Source organism: Panthera pardus, unplaced genomic scaffold (assembly GCF_024362965.1).
Source record: "Panthera pardus isolate Hobbes unplaced genomic scaffold, ASM2436296v1 HiC_scaffold_13, whole genome shotgun sequence".
Taxonomy (NCBI): Eukaryota; Metazoa; Chordata; class Mammalia; order Carnivora; family Felidae; genus Panthera; species Panthera pardus.
Window position 1 is genome coordinate 7565747 of NW_026526688.1, and position 22375 is coordinate 7588121.

At 41.0% G+C, this 22375-nt stretch overlaps 1 protein-coding gene across 1 annotated transcript; it reads left to right on the plus strand.

Annotated features, from left to right (window-relative positions):
• Positions 1–1028: 1028 nt before the first annotated feature.
• LOC128776420 (beta-defensin 109-like) lies at positions 1029–22003 on the plus strand. The gene is made up of 2 exons (XM_053900672.1): positions 1029–1161; positions 21798–22003. The coding sequence occupies exons 1-2, from the start codon at positions 1029–1031 to the stop codon at positions 22001–22003; spliced, it is 339 nt and encodes a 112-aa protein (XP_053756647.1).
• Positions 22004–22375: the final 372 nt, after the last annotated feature.

Below are 22375 nucleotides of genomic sequence, written 5' to 3' on the forward strand. Positions count from 1 at the left end.
AACCAGAAGTCCCGACAGGACAAGGTTTGGCCCCAGCACAGAACTGGCGATGTCTGGAGACACTGTAGTTCTGACCATTAGAAAGGCACTACTGGTGTCTAATGGCCGGTGGCCAGGGATGATACTAAACACCCTACGGTGGACAGGGATGACCTTGAAGACAGAGCAATAAGAATTATCTGTCCCCAAATGTCGACAGTGCTGAGGTTGAAAAACTGCTATAGGCTTTGAGGCAATGAGAAGAACCAGAAGAAGATCAATGTCTTGCCTCAAGAGCACGTCCTGGCCTCCCTAGGAGACCCCAGATCACCTGTAAGTAGGTATGAGGCACCAACCCACTCCCACATCTATTCTTCTGAATTAAAGGCATAGCCTTTAATTCATGGGCACGCAGCATAGGAAAGAAATTTTTGGACACTCCAGCGTCATTATTAACATAGTTTTTCTTACAGACTGTTTGTCCCTTGCTTTCGCTTCTCCATTGTTTCCTAAGCCTACCAGATTCCTGGCCCAACCAGAATCAGGTCTGATTGTCCAAACGAATCTGATGAATTCACTCCCCGTTCCATGGTTAATCTTTTGCGTGATGCCGTGGAACTCTGTTTCCCTAGATGACTTAAAAATGCATCCAAGCAATTATAAATGAGTGTACAACATAATCACTTAAAACATCTGCACGTCAGAGGAAATTATCACTATTCAAAATGTGGAATGCTGTCTCTGCGGTGGCACCACTGTGTCCCAGAGTGCTCCGGTGACGCTGGGACAGCGGCTGGCAAACTACGCCTCCCAGACTCCTTTGCTGACCTGCTTCCAGTTGAGTCACAACAAACATCAGGCACTGGGGAGGGGGAGGAGGCTGGAGCCTGGAGAAGAGGGGAAGAGCTTCCTTAACCACTCAGCTGCAGTGTCCCCCTTGTTAGGGCACGGCCAGAGCCAACCTCGTCGTGCCCACACAGAGACACCAGCAACAGCTAGTTCCTGTCCCCTTTCCATAGGAAGAGAAGTCTCTTCTCAGAGCTCCAAGGATGCCCACGACATCTGGGCGGCATGTCCGTCCTCAGGAGCTGGAGAGCTGGGAGACCCCTCTGCAGGCTCTTGGTTCCTTCCATTTTGGTGTCCCCCTGCGGGGTAGCACCTGCTGCCTGCCATCATCTCTGGGTAACCTCAGCCCTCCCTTGAGCCCTTCTTTACCTGTGCAACCAATCTGGTTTTAAATTTGTTCAAAATACTAGTATATTCCAGTCACCTGAATCCCGGCTCCTATAAGTCCTGCTGTCACGGCTACTACTTGTGCCCTTCTGTTGCTGCTCCTACTTACTCGTCATCCTCTAAATCTGTCAGACAGGTCTAGGTGCCTAACGGATAAAGAGACAAAGCGTAATGGAGGCTGTATTTCATCACTGACAATTGATAGATCAAGTAGGTGAAAAATACATTAAGACTATAGAGGATCTAAAACAACGGTTCGTAAAGTAAAATCTAGAAAACATATGTTCAACTCTAAACATTATCAATGTGAGATATAATTTAATTTCTCTTTTCTTTTTTAAAGTTTATTTGCATTGAGAGAGAGAGAGAGAGAGAGAGAGAGAGAGAGACAGCAAGCTGGGGAGGTGCAGCAGAGAGAGGGAGAGAGAGAGAGAATCCCATGCAGGCCCCACGCTGTCAGCGCAGAGCCCGATGTGGGGCTGGAACTCACAAACTGAGATCACGACCCGAACTGAAATCAAGAGTGGTACACTCAACTGACTGAGCCAACGGGGCGCCCCTCAATTTCTCTTTCTACAGAACATAAAGGAGAACTGACCCAAGATCCCCAATCATTCTAAGTGAAAATAGCACGGACAAGTACATTTGATCCTCATGCAGTGTAACTGGAATTTAATAACGAAATGAACACTAAGGTAAGAAAGCATAAAATAATTAAAGAACATTCTTAATAACCAGAAAGGAAATGATAATGAAAATCTTCCTTATACTGGTTTACCTAGCAGAGAAGCCAACGTTTCTACATACTATACGGGATTATGATGTAAAATAATGTAAAGTGTAAAGTGTTATTCAACTGAATGTGATAACAATTCTGACGGTGACTGTTCTCTGCAGTGTATCCACTGAAACATAATTTTCGTGTTTCTTGCTTCTCCACTAGCAGAAGAGCATCACTAAAATCCTCTTCGATATCTACTTAAACATCCGCCAAGCGTTTTAGTACAATTTCAAGGACTTAAAACGGTCAATTTCCTCATTATTTAACATATGACACACTGGTAGGTCCATATATGTAACAGAACACAACAAAATCTTACAGGAATTGTGTTTCCTTCTACACCGCAATCAATATGTGCTGGGGTGTAAATGAAGAATAAAACAGTGCAGTAAAGGTACAGAACGAATGAAAATAATATTTAGCAAGATAAAAAATAAACAAGACAAAATTTTTAAATGGTCAGTGGCTCAGTGAGGTTTGGTGGTGGGAGAAGGGGGGTGAGACAGTAGTCATGGTTGGATTAAGGGAGGGGGAGTCGAGCAAAAGTGAAATGGCCACACTGGGAGGGAATCAGAAAATGTGTGAGATCCGCCAGGTTCAAATCCAAAAATGTGGTGGATTTGGCACTCATAGCTCTTGCTGGCTCAGAATCAGTTGGCCATAAGCGCTGATCTGTCTGAATCTCTGAATGAAGCAAAGAGAAGAAACAAAGAAGCAAAAGCTGTAAATGGGTATTTGTGTGCTTTCTTTCCCTGTGATTATATAGCTCCTGGTGACATGAGATGGACTTTGTAACTGACCACTGTCATTGTCTCTGCTCACCTCCTCATTATGGTTATTACCAATAGCAATGATTTTTTTCAGCAGGATCTAAAATGTCTCTTACAGTTTTATCATGGAGTATTCATTGTTCTTCCTTCTTTCAACAACGAACATAAAGTTGAAAAAGAAACAGCAATGCTTGTTTATCACAGGGAATACTCCTGAACCAATCATTTTTTCCTGATGGTATTTCTTTATTCTCTCTCTCTCCCATCCCATCGCTCTCTCTCTCTCTCTCTCTCTCTCTCTCTCTCTCTCTCTCTCCCACACACACACACACACACACACACACACACACACACACACACTCAGACGCCTAATTGTACACAAGGTTGATAGGGTCATTTGCGTGGCGATTTTACATATTTTTATACGTCCCCCTCTTTAACGCGCGGCTGGAAAAGACCCAAAACACAACTGTGACACGTATGGCATCCTCACACCTGAACTCATGCCCTATGAAAGCATTTTTGCCAGAGGACAGATGCACTGTTGTATTATTAGCTGTCTATTGTCGCACAACATATTACCCCAAGCTTAGAAGCCTGAAAAAACAAGAATTTACTATGTAAACAATTTATGTGGTGAGGCTCAGGTGAGTGCCTCTGGCTCAAGGGCTCTGAGGAGGCCCCCATGCACCCACAGTCCAGCTTTTGGCCCGGACTGGGGGTTCACCCGGAGGATGGACTGTGAGTGCATGGGAGGAATCTGCATCCAAGCTCACCTATGTCATTGTTGACAGGCCCCAGGTCTTCATTAGCTAATTGCTAGAGTCATCAGTCCCTTGCCACAAGGGTCTTTTCATAAGGCAGCTCAGAATATGGCAGCCGCTTTACTCAGAGCAACTGAATAAGCCAGAATAAGGGTTAGAGAGGGTGCCCAAGATGGAAAAAAATGTAACCCAATCTGGAAAGTAATATCCCATCCATTCTGCGGTATCCTATTCCCATGTCCAGCCTCCTCTGAGGAAAGGAGACTGCACAAAGGCATGAAGAAAAGGAGGCAGGGGTCACTGGGCACCATCAGAGGAGCTGAAAATCATAGTATCCAACAGAGTAGATTTTTATCTACAGAGTGCAATGTAGTTTAAAATGAAGTACAATTATCATAGTGATTATTCTGCCGAGATAGCAAAGGATACCTATACTGGGAGAAATTTCCTAAAATCTTAAGCTATGATTGAATTTCAGTAGTGGAATTCCAAGCAGTTTAATGTTTTTATGCTTTTCCGTGTTTTCTAGATTCAATTCCAGGTTTTAATTAGAATACAAATACTTAAATAAATACTAAAAATACTAAAAAGTTAAAAGGATATAACATATAAAAAGAGATTGGATTATGCTTTCAACATAACAGTGTTGCTATAAAGATGAAACACAAAGGTGATACGGAGCATGCTTCACGGAACTCTTTTGAAGCATGCTCCGTATCACCTTTGTTACGAAGCCTTTCCTGACATTCTCGTTACCCCTCCCCTCTCCTACCCTTTGGTAGAAACTAATACTATTGATTTATATAAAATAACCACCGTCTCTCCTGGGTTGTGTCCTTTACCTAGACTACTGCCCACACTCACTTAACTTTCCATCTCCCATTATCTGATTGTGATGGATTTGGTGTAGCCCTGGGTTTTGCTGTACTGCCTGATGCATCACAGATACATAAGGCATGATCGATGATTGTACATGCATGCATGCATGGAGCCTACTGGAGAACAGAGCTCACAATGAGGATGTCCTCAGTGTGTGGGAAATGGACAGTATGACCTTCTGCTTTCTCGTCCATGAGTTATCACCACCTTTGTGTACTTTGGCCCTGGAGATTTCCTGTGGGAGCCTGACTTATTCCCTTTTTGTTAGGCTCTACTAACCAAGAACAAACCACAGGCCCAGGAAGCATCATAAATAGCCATGGATCTGCCCGGCTCAGCAACCCCAGGCTCTAAGCATGTCAATGCCTCTTTTCTTCACTGGTCGTTCAGCCATGGGACTCCATGTGTTTCTCTTCGCGCTCCTCTTTTTGACACTCTTATCCCCAGGTAAGGCGGTGGCTAATTGCTCAGGTCTGCTATCTAGAAAGCTATCTGGCAGGTCAGACAAGATTCATAAACCTGATATCAACAGCTTCGTTAGTATGATTATAATGCGGTGAAATAGGAAAGAGACAATTCCTTTGCCTGATGCAGTCACATTCTGTTTATCCTTACTCTGTACTTAGGACGCCTTGGTGAGGCATGACAATTGATTCATAGACAGGCAGATCTAAAAGGATTGGATTTCAGAGGCATCTACCATTAGATCTACTCACGAGGTCAGAGGAAGAGAAGGATGGAATCCCATCAATGAGATCTAGTGCTAAGGGTGTTTCTTGGGGGAATCTGTCATGTAAGTATTTGGCTCCCAAAAGAATTCAGAGTCAAAATGAAGTAACGATACACAGCTCTCATTATGGGAGAGGTATGTTCATAGTTGTAAAAGTAAGGTTAGGTTGATCTTATGTCTTTTTTTTTTTTTTCTCATCCAAAACAGACACTTTTGGAAAATAAAGCAAATGGAGCACTGTTATAACTGTATCACAAGAGCAGACAGAAATTAGAACTATCCCGGCCAAACTGGCCACAGGGTCATTCTGCATAAATGGCATAGACCCAGAATAGGGTTTTAGAAAGAGGATTACAGTCCCCAGGGAAGGGTTACTGAGAAGACCGAATACTGGTCTGCCAAAGCATATATCTGCTAAAGAATATAGGTGCCAAAGCATATATCTGGTCCCCAAAATGAAGCAAGTAGGAGGAGCACATCCTTTGGAGTGCTCATCCACAAGCTGTGTGGAAGAAATGGTTGAGCTGGGAAATGGAGACAGTAACACCAAAGGAGATGCTCTGCTATCATAAATCCTTAATGCTAAGATGGAAATTAAAAGTTATCAGGATCAGGGGTGGCTGGGTGGCTCCGTCGGTTAAGGAGATCCAGCTTCAGCTCAGGTCATGATCTTGTGGTTCATGGGTTCGAGCCCTGTGTCAGTCTCTGTGTTGACAGCTCGGAGCTTGGAGCCTGCTTCAGATTCTGTGTCTCCCTCCTCTCTGCCCCTCTGTCACTCGTGCTTGCTCTCTCTGTCTCTCTGTCTCTCTCTCCAAAATAAAACATTAAAAAAAATTTTTTTAGGTTATCAGGTTCAAACTCATCATTTTCAGATGAGATGACTGAGGTCCATAGAAATACTTCACAATTCTATAATTTAAGTATTCATACATGCATCTGAAAAGAATATGTCAGAGTTGCAGAGGCTGATAATCAACTATGTGGAAAGAGTTTAAATAATTTGTATGTCATACAAGATGAGCTGCTATCAATTGGACCAAGCATGTTAAGAAAACACATATCAGGGGCACCTGGGTGGCTCAGTCGGTTAAGCGGCCGACTTCAGCTCAGGTCATGATCTCACGGTCTGTGAGTTCAAGCCCCGCGTCAGGCTCTGTGCTGACAGCTCAGAGCCTGGAGCCTGTTTCAGATTCTGTGTCTCCCTCTCTCTCTGACCCTCCCCGTTCATGCTCTGTCTCTCTCTGTCTCAAAAATAAATAAATAAATGTTTAAAAAAAAAAAAGAAAACACATATCAGACAAAATAATCAGTATGTTTGCACTTGGAAATACTTTCTTCTGACATTAAAGGAGAATTTGTTTAGGATATACTAACTGCCAGGCACTGTTCTAAATTTCATATTAGGTAATAATATATCAAGTGGACTATCGTGTCCACTGAGGAACTATACTGTGACAAAAATAGGGACATATTTCCTGCTTTGATGGAGTTTCCAATGTTAATCTCCCATGTTGTCCACACACTGCTCTTTTTATCCTTTGCTAAATTTGTTGACAACTCTAAGGATAGGCTGAATCAAGAAGAGTACATCCATGGGGCGCCTGGGTGGCTCAGTTGGTTAAGCGCCTGAGTTCTGCTCAGGTCATGATCTCACAGTTTGTGAGTTTGAGCTCTGCATCAGGGTCTATGCTTACAGCTCAGAGCCTGGAACCTGCTTCTAATTCTGTGTCTCATTCTCTCTCTGCTCTTCCCCCACTTGTGCTCTGTCTCTCAAAAATAAATAAAAATGTAAAAAAAATTATTACAAAATAAGTGAAAAGTTAAAGCATAGATGTTTCGGAACACGAGGTTAGACAGGAAGTGAATGAATTATTTTTGTGAGATTAGTCGAAGTACAAAAAAAGCCCACATTGATTTAACAAGAAATCACGATTGTATATGCTTGCAAATGAAAGACGATTTGCAAAGTGAATTTGAGGACTGCAGGGGGCTTCAGACACATGAATGGATATGAGTAAAGACACCAAGATGTGATGGTCACAGTGTATTACAGGTTCAGCACGCAGGGATGTTGAGGCAAAGTGACTGTGCCTGAAGGCTGGCAAAGAGAATCAGAGGCAGCCTACAGAGCGCCACGTGCTGGGGCAGGAGGGGCTTGCCATGTACTGTGTGGCTCTGATAATGGAATGGACAGACTCATTTACCCTTAGAAACATCTCTTTAAGAAATGAAGAAGATGAACAGGAAGGGGCAGCCTAAAAGGGAATGATCATGGGACTTTACCTGTAAGAGAATACAACTGAGCAATAACTCTGGATGAAGAGAAGGGACACGTGGAGGGAACGTGAAAGAGCTATCATTGATTATAGTTAATGAATAAATGAATGCTCTGGAATGATAATTCTTGGGTTCCTGGATAAAGTCAAAGGGTGTTAATCCAGAAAGAAAATACAGTGAGGAGGATGTTTTCATGTGTCTTCATTTTTGAGGCTCAGACAAGGACAGAATGAGGACCAGATTCAACATCTTGAGTTTTAGGAACCTAGGCATCTTCCAGGTAGAAGCATATAACCTTGAAGACATGGGCCTGATATTCAGATGTGAAATCCCTGCATGAGTCATGTCACTGTTCTGTAATATGTGTCTAAATCTTCAGGAGTATGTGGTAATGCTTAGGGGAAGCCAGTAGCATGAAAAGAGAAGACAAAATAGAGAAGATAAGAAAATGGAAGTAAGGACATGAGAGAATAAGACAGAATCGGAGAAGAGAAAGGAAGAGAATACCATTGAAACAACCAGAAAAAACACCACACAGACTGAGCAAATGGAGAAAAGTTGCTAGGAGCCTGTCAGTGAATTTAAAATATTGAGCTGGTGAACATCAAACCATGTCAACTAACAGCAACAAGACTTTCAAGAAATCACATGCCACCCGAAGATTTGGTAAAGCTGGAACTAAAATAAGGTCATCAAGGCTATTTTTACAAGTTTTTCCCAGCTTTCTTGAGGTATGATACACAAGTGTAGATTTATATATTTAAGGTGTACAGCATGAAGATTTATCCATATATTTTCAATACCATGGAGGAACCTGAGGACGTGATGCCAAATGACAGAAGTGAGACACAGAAAGACAAATGCTGCCCGATCTCACTTATATGTGGAATCTAAAAAGTTAAACTCATGGAAGCACTGAGTAGACTGGTGGTTCCCAAGAGCTGGGGGTGAAGGAAATGGGGAGGTCATAAGTTTTCATGGAAATATACATATGTGGAAGCTGGGATGCTTTCACCATTTTCGTTGCCCACAAACATCAGTCCCCTGTTTGTGACAGTGTGCCAGTCTCTTTCTTCCCTTTGCTTACAGCTCTGGAGTCCTTCAGAGTAACCCCAAAACTAGTATTCTGAGTGTCAAATTGATTGGTATGAAAATGAACTCTTATTTAGAAGAAAATGTGGTTCATGCTAGCAGTTCAATCAGGAATGAACTATATAGTCAAACACACATGCTCAATAAATAATAATAAGTAAACACTGAATAAACAAGAAAAAGAGTGTGGATAGTTTTTTTTTTTCTTATTTCACATAAGGCTAACAAGAGTTGTGATCCATCTTGTCATTTTCCAGTCCTTTAAAGAGAAGTATCTATAAAACTAATGAAGAAATTGAAGATAACCTGGAAACTGAGGATAGCTTATTCTTCTAAGAATAAATATAAGACCTTCTGGAGGTTCCTGAGAGAGTGTAAGACAAACATTCTAATAAATGGAGCCTATAAAAGGACTTTCAGCATTCCCATCATTTTTGCTTAGAAATCACCAAAAAACAACATGAATGAGAAAAAGAATTGAAAATAGCATCTTCAAGTAAACTAGGATATAGATGGAATGTGAGAAAAAGAGGCATATGTCTCCATTTCTTATGAGGTTCCAGCAAAGAACACTTCTAGAAGGTAAGGGCACACCCTAAGAACAAACTCAAAAACATTCCTTAGCAAAACAAAAACAGAATTCACGGGCTATTAGTGAGAGCATCCCAGGGGCCAATAGTGGACTTGACAAACAGATAATTCAGATTAAACCAAGAATGGTGTAAAAAAGCTATATATACGCAATACATAATCTATAGGTGAATCTGGAAGGGTAAGAGAGACATTGTATTGTGAGTAATGTTATACTTGCTTATCTCTATTGGTCTGAATAAAAGTAAGAGTTAACACAAATTAATTCCTGGCACATAAGGCCACACAAAGCTTTAGGTCTGGGAAAAACTCATCTCATTCAAAAACAGAAGTAATGAAAAGTGAACAGTACTGGAATCTAAACATTTTTTTACATGATGAAAGATGAACAGGCAACAAAATTTTTAAATGCTTTAGACCCAGCAATCCATTCCCATGGGAATATATCACATATATATATATATCTATAGATAGATATATATAGATTATATATATCTATATATCTATATATAGATTATATATCTATATCTATATATATATAGATATATATATATCTGTATATATATATATATATATACAGATATATCTATATCTATATATCTATATATAGATTATATATATATCTATAGATAGATATATATAGACTATATATATCTATCTATAGATATATATAATCTATATATATATATATAATCTACCTATCTATATATATATCACCTATATATATATATATATATATATCATATATATATATATATGTATCATCTATATGAAAGCAGCATGTGTATAATGTTAATCATCACAACTTTATCTATAAAAACAAAAGATTGGAGATCCCATACCTGATTCCCATCAATCAAAACACAGCTAAATAGGTAATGGCCTGTCTATATACAGATGCTCATAATTATTATAAAGTACAATGACAAATCAATAAGACAAGAAAATGAATGAAGTAGAAGAACTAGAAATGAAAAACACTTGACTATTCTTATTTGCAGTTGACACAACAGTAATGACACACTTAACTATTGCAATCTTGAGGGAAATTTCTTCTTTTTTTTTCTAGTTGCTGGCTATTATAAACAATCTTACTCTAAAAATTCTCTCACATATGTCTTGGTTTCCCTGGAGCACCATCTTAGGGATAGAATGGAATCTTATGATATGAATCCTCAGCTTTACTAGGTGAAAATATACTCTTCTCAAACTGGGGTGAACAAATTTAGAAACCCATTAAGTGTTTGAAAGTGGTAGGAATTAAAAACAGTAGTAGAATTGAAATAGTTGACAACAAAAGTAAATAATCGGGAGGAGTTCAATGATGATGACAAAGCTGTAAAGTCATTGCCATATATATATATATATATATATATATATATATATATATACATATATATATATATATATTTTTTTTTAATTATTGAGAGGGACAGAGTGAGCAAGCAGGGGAGAGGGGCAGAGAGAGAGGGAGAGAGAGAGAATCTTAAGCAGGCTCCATGCCTAGGCTCCATGCTCATCTCACAAACGATGAGATCATGACCTGAGCTGAAATGATGAGTCAGTTGCTTAACTAACTGAGCCACCCAGGCACTCCAAGAATATAAGTTTTAATTCTATGAGAACTACTCTAAGAATGGGGACAAAGGCTTAATTTCCCAACTAATAAAAAAATGTGATGCTTAAAAACAATCCAGTAGAAAAGAGAAATTGAGTGAGAGAAAAGGAACAGAGACTAGGCAAACAGAAAAGAAAGATGGTAGAAATAAACTCAAATATATCAGTGATGACACTAAAATGCAAACAGGTTACTTTTCTATTTCAAATCGAAGATGGTCAGTGCTTATTTTAAAAATAAACTCAACTACATGGTACTAAAGTAAAACAAAAAACAAACAAAAACACCTACAATGTAAGCAATCATAAAGGTTAGAAAGAAAAGGAGAGTGTTATGAGCTAAATTGTGTCCCTCCAAAAATGCATCTTTTAAGTTTTTTTTTAATGTTTATTTATGAGAGAGAGCCCCCACACGCAAGCAAGTGGGGGAGGGGCAGAGAGAGGGAGACACAGAACTGGAAGCAGACTCCAGGCTCCACAGGCTGTCTGCACAGAGCCCCAGATGAGGCTTGAACTCACAGACTGTGAGATCATGTCCTGAGCCAAAGTCGTATGCTTAACTGATTGAGCCACCCAGGAGCCCCTGGTGTTTGTTTGTTTGTTTGTTTGTTTGTTTGTTTTGAGAGAGAGAAAGAGAGAGAGAGAGAACATGTGAGTGGGGAAGGGGCAGAGAGAGAGGGAGACAGAGAATCCCAAGCAGGCTCCACGCTGTCAGTGCAGAGCCCAACACAGGGAATGATCCCATGAACCATGAGATCATGACCTGAGCCGAAAGCAAGAGTTGGACACTTAACCAACTGAGCCACCCAGGCACCCCTAAAATTGCGTATGTTAAATCCTGAGTCTTGGTACCTCAGAATGTGAGCATATTTGGAGACTGGGGTTTTACAGTAGTGATTAAGTTAAAACGAAGTCATTACGGTGGGACCTAAGCCAATATGACCGGTGTCCTTAAAAGAGGAGGAAATTTGGACACAGGCACATACAGAAGGAACACAGTGTGAAGACATAATGAGAAGATGGCCATCTACAAACCAATGAGATGGAACCGATCCTTCCCTCGGGTTTCTCAGAAAGAATCTGAAAGCACTACATCCGACTACAGAATACACATTTTTCAGTTCAGCCAAAGAATTTATAAAAATGACCATACACTCAAACATAAAGCAAGCATCAAAATTTTTAAAAATCTAAATTATTAGCATATTAAATCACCATTATACATTTCTAACTTACACGATGTTATATGTCAGTTTTATCTCAGGAAAGCTGGAAAAAAATAAAATAGTAAAATTTTGCAAAATTGGGGAACAACTTCTTTGAACCTAATTTGTTTAAGCCAGAAATCATTAACAAAAATATAAATATTTGGAAATGCAGAAATATACTTCTACAAAAAGCACGCATCAAAGGAAACATCAATATGAAAATTAGCAAGGAAATTACACTGAATTAAGCTACATGAAGGTAAGTTAGAATTTAGAGAAACACATGAAAGAGACACAAATAGGTAAAAGAATCACCAAAACAAAAAGTTGGTGTTTTAAAGACTAATAATCTGGGGACACTGATCAAGAAAAAATGAGACATACTTAAAGTAACCACCTCAGGATTGAACAGGCTGAAATCACAGCAGATGCCCCAGACAGCCAGAGAAAAGGAAAGGGTAGGATGAATTTGCACACTGGGTCCCATTCCCTCTTGTGCATTTAGAAACCAATCCCTAGTGGCAATTCTTCCCTCATGTTCATATCATCAATTTTATTTCTGCTGGATTGTTACCGTTAGCATACAAGCATGCTGTTCTTTCTCCTATTAAAAAAAAAAAAAAACGACAAACTTTTTTTCCCCTCTTCTTCCAATGCCAGCTAGCACCCTCTTTCTTTGCTCCATTTGGTAGTAAAGCACCTCAAGATAGTCATCCACATTTTCCACCTCCAGTCCTTCTTCTCGAATCCCTAAGTATATTCTGAGCAGACATTCTCCCGACCCTCTCCCTGCTATGTGAGCTGTGCTTGCTGGTCACCAAGGGTCCCCACATTGCTGGATCTAACGGTCACCAACTGTTGTGACCTTACTTGGCCAATCATCAGCATTTAAAACAGATGGTCGCTCACTCCTTCATCATATACTTTCTTCAGTTGGCTTCCGGGGTAGTGCATTCACCTGATTCACAGCCTGCCTCCCTGGACCTGCCTCCTCCATTTCCTTAGCTACTCCCACCTCTTGTCCCAGTGTTCGCCATATTGGGGAGACCCAGCTCTCAGTTCCTGGGCCTCTTCTCTTCCCTCTCCCCATCTACTCCTTGGGGCTAGTCCCATCCTTTTGAATTCTCCTCTTGGACTTCTCAACTCCAGACTTGTAACAAATATCCAATGGCATAATTTCTATCTCTGGTTTAATTTCAAAGGTAACATATCCAAATCTGAATTCCTGATATCCCTCCATACAGTTTTCCCCCATCACAGGGTGCCGTAGCTGGCACTCCATGGACCTACTCTTGGCTCTGATGCATCCCCTCCACCCTCAGTAGGCCTCCACATGTGCACCTTAGGAGGTCCCCCTCAGGGCTCCTGTCTATGTCTAGCCTTGGACAGAAGCTGCTTCATACTCAGTGAAAGGTCAGAGTGTCTCCAGAATCTCCCTTGGCATCCCTGCCATGCATCAGACTGCATTAGACTCTCTACTTGTGTACCCGTGAGGGAATTCTCTTACCTTCTCCACATCCTCTACAGTTTCACACAGCTGCTGCCTTGTACGAGGCAGGGCAAGACTTTGTCTCAGGGACAAAGTCTCTGCCTTAGGGTGAGACTTCACAATTCTGCTCGGGTTCAAATTTCAGTAGCCCCTACGTGCCTGTCCCTCCAACAGGTCACAGACCTGTTGCTCTCCACCCGATTTTCTAAAAAACACTCAATGGAATGGCATGACAAAAGAGTGAGTCTGATGTATCTGGGACCCAGTGATACCATAATGCTACAAAAGCCCACACTCAGACCTTAAACATTTGTTTGAAGTTCAGCTGTTTCCTTTTTATCTCCTGAAGGGGCTGATTCCTCTTTCCGTGCATCCACACATAAAAACACATGTGGGCCCCCTCCCTTTTACTTCTTTTAATTTTTAATTTTTCCAGATTTACTGAGATGTCAATGACATATAACATTGTGTGAGTTTAAGATGAACAATGTGATGATTTGATACACGTTAATATTGTGAATCGTTTACCACACATGGTAAGGTAATGTCCTTTACCTCACATAATTACCATTTTGTTGTTGTTCCCATGAGAACATTAAATCTCTACTCTCCTAACAACTTTCAAGTATACAATATAGAATTGTTAACTATAGTCACCATGCTGTATATTACATCCCCAGAACTTAATTCATCTTATAATTTAGAGTTTGTACACTTTGACCAAGATCTTCCCGTTTCCCCACCTCTCAGCCACAATTCCACAGTCTGTTTCTATGAGATTGATATTAGATTTCATATATAAGTTAGATCATACAGTATTTGTCCTTCTCTAATTTTACACAGCATAATGCCATCAAGGTCCATCCATGTTGTCATGAATGGCAGGATTTCTTTTTTGTCTGGCTGAATTATATTCGATATTTATATACACAACAGATTTCTCATCCATCATCCATCATCCATTGATGGGCTCTTAGACTGTTTCCATGTCTTGGCTATTGTGAATTGAATAATGCTTTGATCCACATAAGAATGCAGATATCTCTTCAAGACAGTAATTTCATGTCCTTCACTCAAAAGTGAGACTGCTGGATCGTATGGTAGTTCTCTAATTGTTTGAAGAGTGCTTACACCAATTTACATTCCCACCAACATGTACCAGTGTGCCATGTCTTCTCCACTTCCTCACCAGTGCTTACTATCTCTTGTCTTTTTGATGATAGCTATTCTAACAGGTATGAGGTGACATCTCATTGTGGTTTTGATTGGCATATCTCTGATGATGAGTGATGTTGAGCACATTTTCATGTACTTGCTGGCTATTTGGTAGTCTACTCTGGGAAGATGTCTATTCAGGTCCTCTGCCATATTTTAATTGGATTACTTGAGGGGTTTCTTTTTTTGCTTTTGAGTTGTTATGTGCCTTCCTTATATATTTTGGATATTAATCCCTTATGAAATACATGATTCGCAAAAATTTTCTCACATTCTGTAGTCTGTCTTTTCATTTTGTTGAATATTTCTTTAGCAGTGTAGGAACTTTTCTGTTTGCTAATGTCCCACTTGTTTATGTTTGCTTTTGTGGCTTGTGCTTTTGGTGTCATCCAAATAACCACTGCCACGACCAAAGTCAAGGCAAATTTTTTCCTGTTTTTTTCTAGGACTTTTACAACTTTGGGTCTTACACTGAAGTCTTTAATCCATTTTGAGTTAATTATATAGATCATATATATATCATGTCATCTGCAAACAGAGACAATTTTACTTCTTCATTTCCAATTTGGACCCATTTTTTTTCTTTTTCTTGCCTGATTGCTCTAGCAAGGATTTCTAGTACTTATGCTGAATAGGAGTATTGACAGTGGAAACCCTTGCTTGTTTTCTGATCTAGAGGGAAAGACTTCAGACTTCTACCACTGAGTATGATGTTAGCTGTGGGTTTGTCATATTTGACCTTTATTATGTTTATGTATGTTACTTTTACACCCAATTCATTGAGTGTTTTTACATGAAAAGATATTGAATTTTGTCAAATGCTTTTTCTTCACTTATTGAAATAATCAGATGATTTTTACCTTTCATTCTATTAATGGGGAATAGCACATTGATTGATTTGCATCAACTAAGCCATCCTTGCATCCCAAGGAAAAGTCATTCTTGATCATGGTATATGATCCTATTAATGTGCTGTTAAATTCAGTGTGTCTGTATTTTGTTAAGAAGGTTTGTATCTATCTTCATCCAGAATATTGGTCTGCAGGTTTTTTTTTTAATTTTTAATGTTTATTTATTTTTGAGAGAGAGACAGAGAGAGAGACAGAGCATGAACAGGGAAGGGGCAGAGAGAAAGGGAGACACAGAATCTGAAGTAGGCTCCAGGCTCTGAGCTGTCAGCACAGAGCCCGATGCAGGGCTTGAACTCACAAACTATCAGATCATGACCTGAGCCAAAGTCGGACACCCAACCGACTGAGCCACCCAGGCGCCCTTGGTCTGCAGTTTTCTTAAAGTGTTCTTATCTGGCTTTGTTGTCAGAATAATGCTGGCCTTGTCAATTGAGTTTGGGAGTGTCCCCTCCTTTTCAACTTTTCAAATCCAGGTCCGTAAGCTGCTGTGGGGCCCTTGACTGTTGGTGTGCATTTTCATGACTGCAGGATCTCACCATCAGCGGACACAGCAACGGAGGCCAAAAACAGGCATCGGACCAGAGGTGTGCAAATGCACAGCCTCAAAGTGCACACGTGGCATGAGGGTCAGTTGTGGGGGTCTACGCTAATGTCTTGCACTAGAGAAGCCACAGAGGCCTAGGCTGGATGCTGGTGCAGGTTCCCAGCTCTGGTGAGGGCAGGGCAGGGCAGGGCAGGGGAAGGAGTAGGAAGGGACTCAGTGGCTGGCATCAGTGACCAAGGACCTTTGTGGGGTGAAAACCCAGTGAAACTTCAGGGTTCTGTTTCTTCTGGCCACTGGTTTCTTCTACAGCAAAAGTTGCTGGGGTCCTGGCAGAGCAAGTCACTGGGGACAGCAGTCACCAGCTGCATGTGGTGGTTATGGTAGCCCCTGCTTTTCTCCTCTGTTCCTAGCCACCTCCACACATCACGGCTTTGCCAGTCTGGGTGGGGTAAAACTGAAACAGCTCCTTCAGGAGGCCCCCCAAAGGCTAGGGAAGTTGTGGCTCACCTGCCTCTTCCCTTCCCTGATAGGGGGGCTCTTTCTAGATGGGGACATCCCCCTTGGGGCTGAGCATGCTGACCTTGGGGATGGGATGGCACAGGTAATCTGATGCCATTCTTTCCCTTCGTGTACGTTATTCTCAGGGTTTTGTTTCACTGTCTTGCTCTGTGGCTTCTTGAGTGCACAGGCAGAGCTCTTCCAGGGTGGTTTTTGCTCACAGATAGCTAATTGTTCATCTTCATGGGGGGACGGAAGCTGGGCTCTCCCACACCCCCACCGTGGTGATGTCACTCCCTCCCCTTTCAGTAGGGCCTTATCACTTTGGATTTTAGTTAATTAGCTTTCTCTGAGCACTCAGCTCTGGGCTGAGCTTTTAACAAACTGTGATCTATGAATTATCCAGCTTGCTCTCTTTTTCAGGAAAAGAGCAATTCCTTTTGTAACGTTTTACATCCTAAACAGAAGTAGAAGTTCACTCCTGTCCTTTTTCAAACCTCCTATGTTGGAGAGTATTATTATTACTGTCATCAATTTCATGGTATTTACTAGAATTCTACCTTGGCTCTGAGGCCACCTTCTGTCTGTGTTAAATTCTTTCTTCATAGTGTATGTCCTCTAGAACTTCCTTAGAGGTAGATATATTGGTGGTGAGTCATTTCAGTCTTTATGTGTGAGTCTGTAAATGTTATCCTTATTCTGGAAAGAAAGCATGTCTGAGAACACAATTCCATCCCAGCAGGTATTTTCTCACAGTCCATCTTCTTTGACTTTCACTTTACTGCCATAGCTTATCATTTATTTTTTTATTTTAATTTTTAATTTTAAGTTTTTATTTATTTACTTTGAAAGAAACAGAGTGAGTGTGAGCCTGGGAGGAGCAGAGAGAGAAAGAATCCCAAGCAGGCACAGCCAAGTCAGCACAGAGCCTGATGTGGGATTCGAACCACAAACCGTGAGATCATGACCTGTGCCAAAATTAAGAGTCAGAGGCTTAATTTCATTTTAAGTGTTTTGTCCTTTTATTCCCCAAAGTTTTTATGATCTGCCATTTGTTTTGTTTTATAACTTAATGTGAATCTCTTTTATATTATCAGTTAGGAGTGCTTTTTTATCTTGAATCTGTGGATTTGTATTTTTTCCATCATTTCCAGAGAATCTCTTTAAGACTTCCTCCTCTTATTCCTCTCTTGTCTCGGCTTTTAATTTAATAAATGTGAGACGTTGTGTATCAGTACTAAGTTCTGGGTAAATAAATTAGATGTATCCATTCATTAATTCTCTTGTCACTTGTGTCTAATAATTGGTCATTAATACCTTCATTTCTTTTTTCAAAAAAGTTTTTTTTCACTTCTAGAAGTTTCTATTTTTTGAAACTGCCCACTTATTCTATCATCTATATTACCTCCTTGTTGCTCGTACAGCTTTGTGATAGTAGGTTTTATTTCTTTAAACAATGTGATACATAGATGTTTAATTATTTGTCACATTGGTCATGCCAATACTTTTGGTCCTTGAGGGCCCAAATATGTTGTTTATTTCATTCACTTTTGCTCATGGTACCTTACCTTGCTGATCATGTCATGGTGAAGTCATTGGTTGTCCTTAGTCCACCAGTATCCTATGGATCTAAGTTGAGCATGTGTCTCTGTTACCATCCAAAGCTACCACCATGAAACCTCCTCCATGATCTTCTCAGTGCAGGAGCTGCAGGCTTAACAAACTGCCACTGCTGCTATTCCAGGAGTAAGGACCGCCGTCAGCACTGCTGATAGTAGTAATGACCTTCTAGAAACCCCACCCCAGCCAGCCGACCAGTGCAGAGCCCCACTGCTCAAGCTTCAGTTCGAAGACTTGTTTTTCCTGAAGGAGCGAGTAGTCTAGGACACTGGCCTACCACTTTCAAGAATAGCGGTGTTTCAGAGATACTACGATCCATTTGTTTCATGACGGCAGTCACTTGAGAGTATCTAATTTGCAACTGTGGCCAAAAGCCTAAATCGTTCTTTCAGTCTCATCATATTTGTTCTGCATCTTCCAGGAACTTCTGTTTCTGATGTACTGATGGTACTCTGTGCCTTGGGGCACTCCTACAGATTCTTTCAAAATGCTACCCACATAATTCCAATGGCATCTGGGGAGGAATAGAAGGAGAGCAAAACCAGTATGCTCAAGTCATCACTGACCTCTTATCACTGATGGTGTTGTCCACAAATTTCAGAACTCTATTTGTAGCAGGATTCTCATGGGACATCAAGGCCTTTCCTTCCAGGAAGCAGCTTTATTCGTGCTAGCACAGGCTCAGTGGGCTAAGAATCAAAAGGCTGAGCCCCGAATGCAGCGGGGCGTAGCCTTTCATACAATTTCTACTTCTTCGTCTCCCGCACATGGTAACATCCAGACACGCTATCTGATTAGGTGGTCTACGTCACGGGGTCGTGAGGAATGTCACATACAGACATACAGTCTGGATGGACACAGACAAAGTTACTGAGTTGTGTCAGAGCTATGGATATGTGTATAGGAGTTGATTGGGCTACGTTGCCTTCCTTTGTTTTGAGAAGGCCTCCACCACATTCCTGAGGAAGGGGCTGTTCCCCTACCACATATTAATACACTATCAACAGTGGACATTCTTCTTTGCCTTCTGATTTTCATGGGACTAAGGCTAGTATTTTACTATGAAGTGCTATATGGATATTTTTTATGTTCAGATGAATTGAAATTTGGTTAAGGTAATATTCTCCTCTTCCTATTTTTAAAATAATGTTTATCAGAAATCAATGTTGATTTTCTTTTCAATTCTCTCCTTCCAAATACATATTTAAATTACTCGATCCACTGGGTATATTGTATATGTCATTCTGCTACAGTAAACAGGGACATTATCACCAAATTTTAATCTAAAAATACTGTCTTACCATTCTTAGCTAGGAATGGCCTCAATAGGCAAATATAAGTAAAAGTAATGTGACAACTGAAAAATTCTTATTTGATGGGATCTATTCATTATTGAGTGGACCTTCAGTTACATCATGGGTGGGAAATCCTTGACACTATGCAAATTCTCAATACAGAGGTGAAACCAATTGGAGCTATTAACTGTCTTCTCCTACCTCTTCCTTAGGTGGCTTTTCTACTGGACAGTGATTTTGAGGATTGTACTGCCAGGTCATCAGCTCTACCATTAGAGAGTTTCCTATTAAATTAACTTGGCTCTAATGTGAGTCATCTGGAGAAAAGAATGGCCTGGACATGATGACAAATTTTCAGCTTTTTAGAGTCAACTGGTGTGTGTAGAACAGACGAGTACCACCACAGATCCACATGATCTGTTTTCCTGAAACTTCACCTTCCCCCCGAGCTAAACAGATAGGAGAAAGAAGGAGATGGGAACGGTAAAGAAACATTTAAAATTCTTTTTAATGTTTATTTATTTTTGAGAGAGACAGGGACGGAGTGTTAGTGGGGGAGGAGCAGAGACAAAGGGAGACAGAACCCAGAGCAGGCTCCAGGCTCTGAGCTATCAGCACAGAGCCCGACGCGGGGCTTAAACTCACACACTGTGAGATCATAATCTGAGCTGAAGTCGGACACTTAACCAACTGAGCCACCCAGGTGCCCCAAGTAAAAAACAACATTTTAAAAGGAGAATGGGCATACGGATTCCTAAGGCACCTGTTGCATCAGGTCCAGGAACCTGCAAGCTTACTCTGGCCTGTGAACCACACATGATCTTCATTCTGTCTTATCTCATCTCATTTCTTACCAAACCTTTTTTTTTTTCCATAGTGCTCCACCTACACAGGTCTTTCTGTTTTTCCAATACACTAAGGAAGGGACCTAGCTATTCTATATGCTTAACATGCCCTCACACGAATACGTGCTTGGCTTCTTCACACCCATCATTCAGACCTCAGTTCAAATGCAACATCCTCAGAAAGCCTCTCTCTGTCCGTTCCATTAACTGCATCCTCCAGACGATATCTGGTCAGTTACTGTATTATTTTGTTCTAAACACCGCTTTCCTAAATTAGCTTAGCAACCTAATTTTGCATGGTCAGATTTTATTCACTGAAGTTAAGTCCTGTAAGAATAAGAAACATTTCTTCCATTTTCACTGTTCTGTTGCTAGTGCAAAGAAAAATATCTGGTGACCGGAAGATGCTCAGCAAATATTTGTCGAAGATCCATATAAAGGAGCAACAACGAAGGAATCGGTGTGTTTAGAACATATATGTGAAAGGGAAATGAAATGGGGTCACTTATGTTAAGGGGTTTTAAAATGGAGCCGGGAGGCCCTTTAGGAGGTGGGCTGTATGCACGCCCTCACCTGCGGAGCCATAAACTTTTGATCTGGGCCAATCGCAAATATTCCACGGACTCAGCCCGAACACCTGGCTACAGAACGCGATTTTGCTTAGTGATGGCCTTAGCAACCAGCCATATTCAGTCAAGATCAGCTTTGCTGCCGCCAACACCAATCAAAAATTCTTTGTGAATGACGTATATAACGCATTCCCTTTTTGCTTTGAGAACCTTTTTGCTCTAGGCGCACCTGGGTGGCTCTGTCAGTGGGGCGTCTGACTCTTGATTTTGGCTCAGGTCATGATCTCACAGTGTGTGGGTTTGAGCCCCACATTGAACTCTGTGCTGACAGTGCAGAGCCTGCTTCAGATTCTCTGTCTCCCTTTCTCTCTGCCCCTACCCCACTTGTGCACTCTCTTATGCTCTCTCTCTCAAAATAAATAAACATTAAAAAAATTAAAAAAAAAAAAAACCTTTTTGCTTTAAGAACTTTTGCTTCCTAGTAGGACACTCTCTGAGTTGCCACTCAAATCTGTGTACCCCAAACTGCAATTCTCTGATCCCATATAAACTCTCTTGCTTAATTTTTGCCTCCTCACAATTTTATGTTGACATGTATTTTTGCCCACCCCCTTGTTCCAGTTTGACATTTACCAATGTTCTTACTGAAGCAAAAATTAGCAATGCCAAGAATTTATGAGAGAAGGAAGGACGGGGTTGTTAACTTTTGGGCTGTTGGGTAGAAAAGGACAGTGAAGGTGATGGGACAATTGAATAGGTCCTCTGTCCAGCTTCTTTTCTGCACACAGAACTGGTCCCGCCAGAATATGTCCACCCTCACACGTGACAGGGCTCGGGGTCTTACACTCCACTCGTGAACTAATTATTTCACTGCCTCTCTTCTTCTGCAGTAAGAAGTGGTATGGCTTCTGCTGAAAACCATTGTCTAAATCTGTCTGGCATTTGCAGAAGAGACATCTGCAAAATCACAGAGGATCAGATTGGAGCCTGTAAAAGAAGATGGAAGTGCTGTAGATCTTGGTGGATTCTGGTTCCAATTCCAACCCCACTTATCTATTCAGATTATCAAGCACCCCTTAAGCATAAATTGAAATGAAACTAGGGAAAGCATCAGAAGGAAAGTTTCTGTACCTAAAACACTGGAATATACATAAACGCTTCCAGCTTTATTACCAATTCCTATTATCCCTTGTCAATAAAAGCAAATAAATATGGGTTTCAAATCTCCAGATACTACTTCTTTGTGACTCATCTTCAGATTCACACAATCTCTTTAAAAGCGAGAAAGCCAGGGTGCCTGGGTGGCTCAGTTGGTTGAACGCCCAACTTCTGCTCAGGTCATGATCTCATGGTTCGTGGGTTCAAGCCCCTCATCGGGCTCTGTGCTGACAGCTCAGAACCTGGAGCCTGCTTCAGATTCTCTGTCTCTCTCTCTCTGCCCCTCCCCTGCTCATGCTCTCTCTCTCTC